At 48.0% G+C, this 1,486-nt stretch overlaps 1 protein-coding gene across 1 annotated transcript; it reads left to right on the top strand.

The window, feature by feature from the left end:
• Nucleotides 1-1,090: 1,090 nt before the first annotated feature.
• On the top strand, nucleotides 1,091-1,480 carry LOC123177544 (cortical cell-delineating protein-like; the record flags this gene model as incomplete). The annotated part of the gene is made up of 1 exon (XM_044591232.1): nucleotides 1,091-1,480. A coding segment is annotated over exon 1 (341 nt), but the record flags the coding sequence as incomplete, so codon positions are not given.
• Nucleotides 1,481-1,486: the final 6 nt, after the last annotated feature.

The following is a 1,486-nucleotide window of genomic DNA, read 5'->3' as shown; positions in this document are numbered from 1 at the left end:
CAGTCTCTTCTAACCAATCCAGCGTGGAGATTAATCTAGATTCTAGATAGTCTTGTGGCACGGCTACAGATGGAGAAATAGTACCTCAATGAGAACTTGGTTGATACAGTTTTTACAAGAAATGTGTCAGTTGTATGGCACCAGTGCCAGCTGGGGCACTAGGCTTCGGCCTTCCTGTACATCCGATTGGGCCAGGAAATGATGACTACCATGCGAGGCCATGCGGTTCATCTGCTCCTGGGCCTCTCCTACCGCAAATGCTAAAAACTGCTGCTTCTTTGTGCTCGCCTATGGAGATCGACATGGTGGACCGGCGCAATTATTGTGTGCAATAGAGGTTTTGCGGTTTTCGGAAGCTTCTATGGAGCGGTTCATGCAACCTTCTATAGGTTTTGGTTTTGGGAAGATTCCATGACGTTTCTATTTTTTGTGTTTTTCCTTATCTTTTTTCTTCTATTTATTTTTTAAAATACATGTCTACTTTTTTACCACACATTGAACAGTTGATGCATGTTGAAAAAATTTCAAATACACGATGAACATTTATTTGAGATTTATAATACATATTGAGCATTTTCTTTAAAAACCAGTGCCTGGATAAGTGTCCACACCAACGACCATGCATGTATAAGCCAAAGCTAGCTATGGAACATCTATAGTTGACTTCCGCTGCTCTCCAAATAATATGCATGTGCTATACGTGTCCATGCATGGTACCCAACGAACTTAGCAACTACAACATGCATGGCCATGGCAGAAAAGTCATCACACAGTATATCTTCGGCGCATTCCAGCCACTAGTATACCGCTATTCTGTGTGTGGAGCTTGTTTGAAAATACGCATGCCCATCAAGTATTGAAAAATTGCCGGGCGTATATCTCGCTCTAAACATTTTGTTGGCTAGTGCATCGGGATACACGTACGTCGATGAATTTTGTTATAGTTTACGTTAAGTTGTAGAATCAAACTCGAATGATCGATCATGGGATCAACACACTTGCATCAATAAGGGTAAGGGTAGTCGTACGTATGTGCAACCGGGCTATAAATACGACCTCCCACACACCCAAACGCACAACACCTACAAGCCCTTCCCATCTATTGTAAGCCTTGCTTCCTGTCGACCAAAGCTTTAGCAATGGCGCCATTGACCAAGCTCTTCCTCCTACTCCTGGGCCTAAACTTGATGGTCACCGCTGTGCATGGTGGCTGCGGACCCCACTGCCCGACCCCGACCCCACCACCACCTCCATCGACCAACGGCGGCACGTGCCCGATCGACACGCTGAAGCTGGGCGTGTGTGCCACCGTGCTGAACCTCGTGAAGCTCGGGCTCGGCGTGCCGCCCAACGAGCGGTGCTGCCCGCTGCTGGCCGGTCTGGCCGACCTTGACGCCGCTGTGTGCCTCTGCACCGCCATCAGGGCCAAGGTCCTCGGCGTCATCAACCTTAACGTCCCCGTCGACCTCGTCCTCCTACTCAACCA

This window comes from Triticum aestivum, unplaced genomic scaffold (assembly GCF_018294505.1).
Source record: "Triticum aestivum cultivar Chinese Spring unplaced genomic scaffold, IWGSC CS RefSeq v2.1 scaffold3714, whole genome shotgun sequence".
In the NCBI taxonomy this organism is placed as follows: domain Eukaryota; kingdom Viridiplantae; phylum Streptophyta; class Magnoliopsida; order Poales; family Poaceae; genus Triticum; species Triticum aestivum.
The sequence above is the reverse complement of the archived record's forward strand: the minus strand, read 5'-3'. Positions and strand labels throughout refer to the sequence as shown.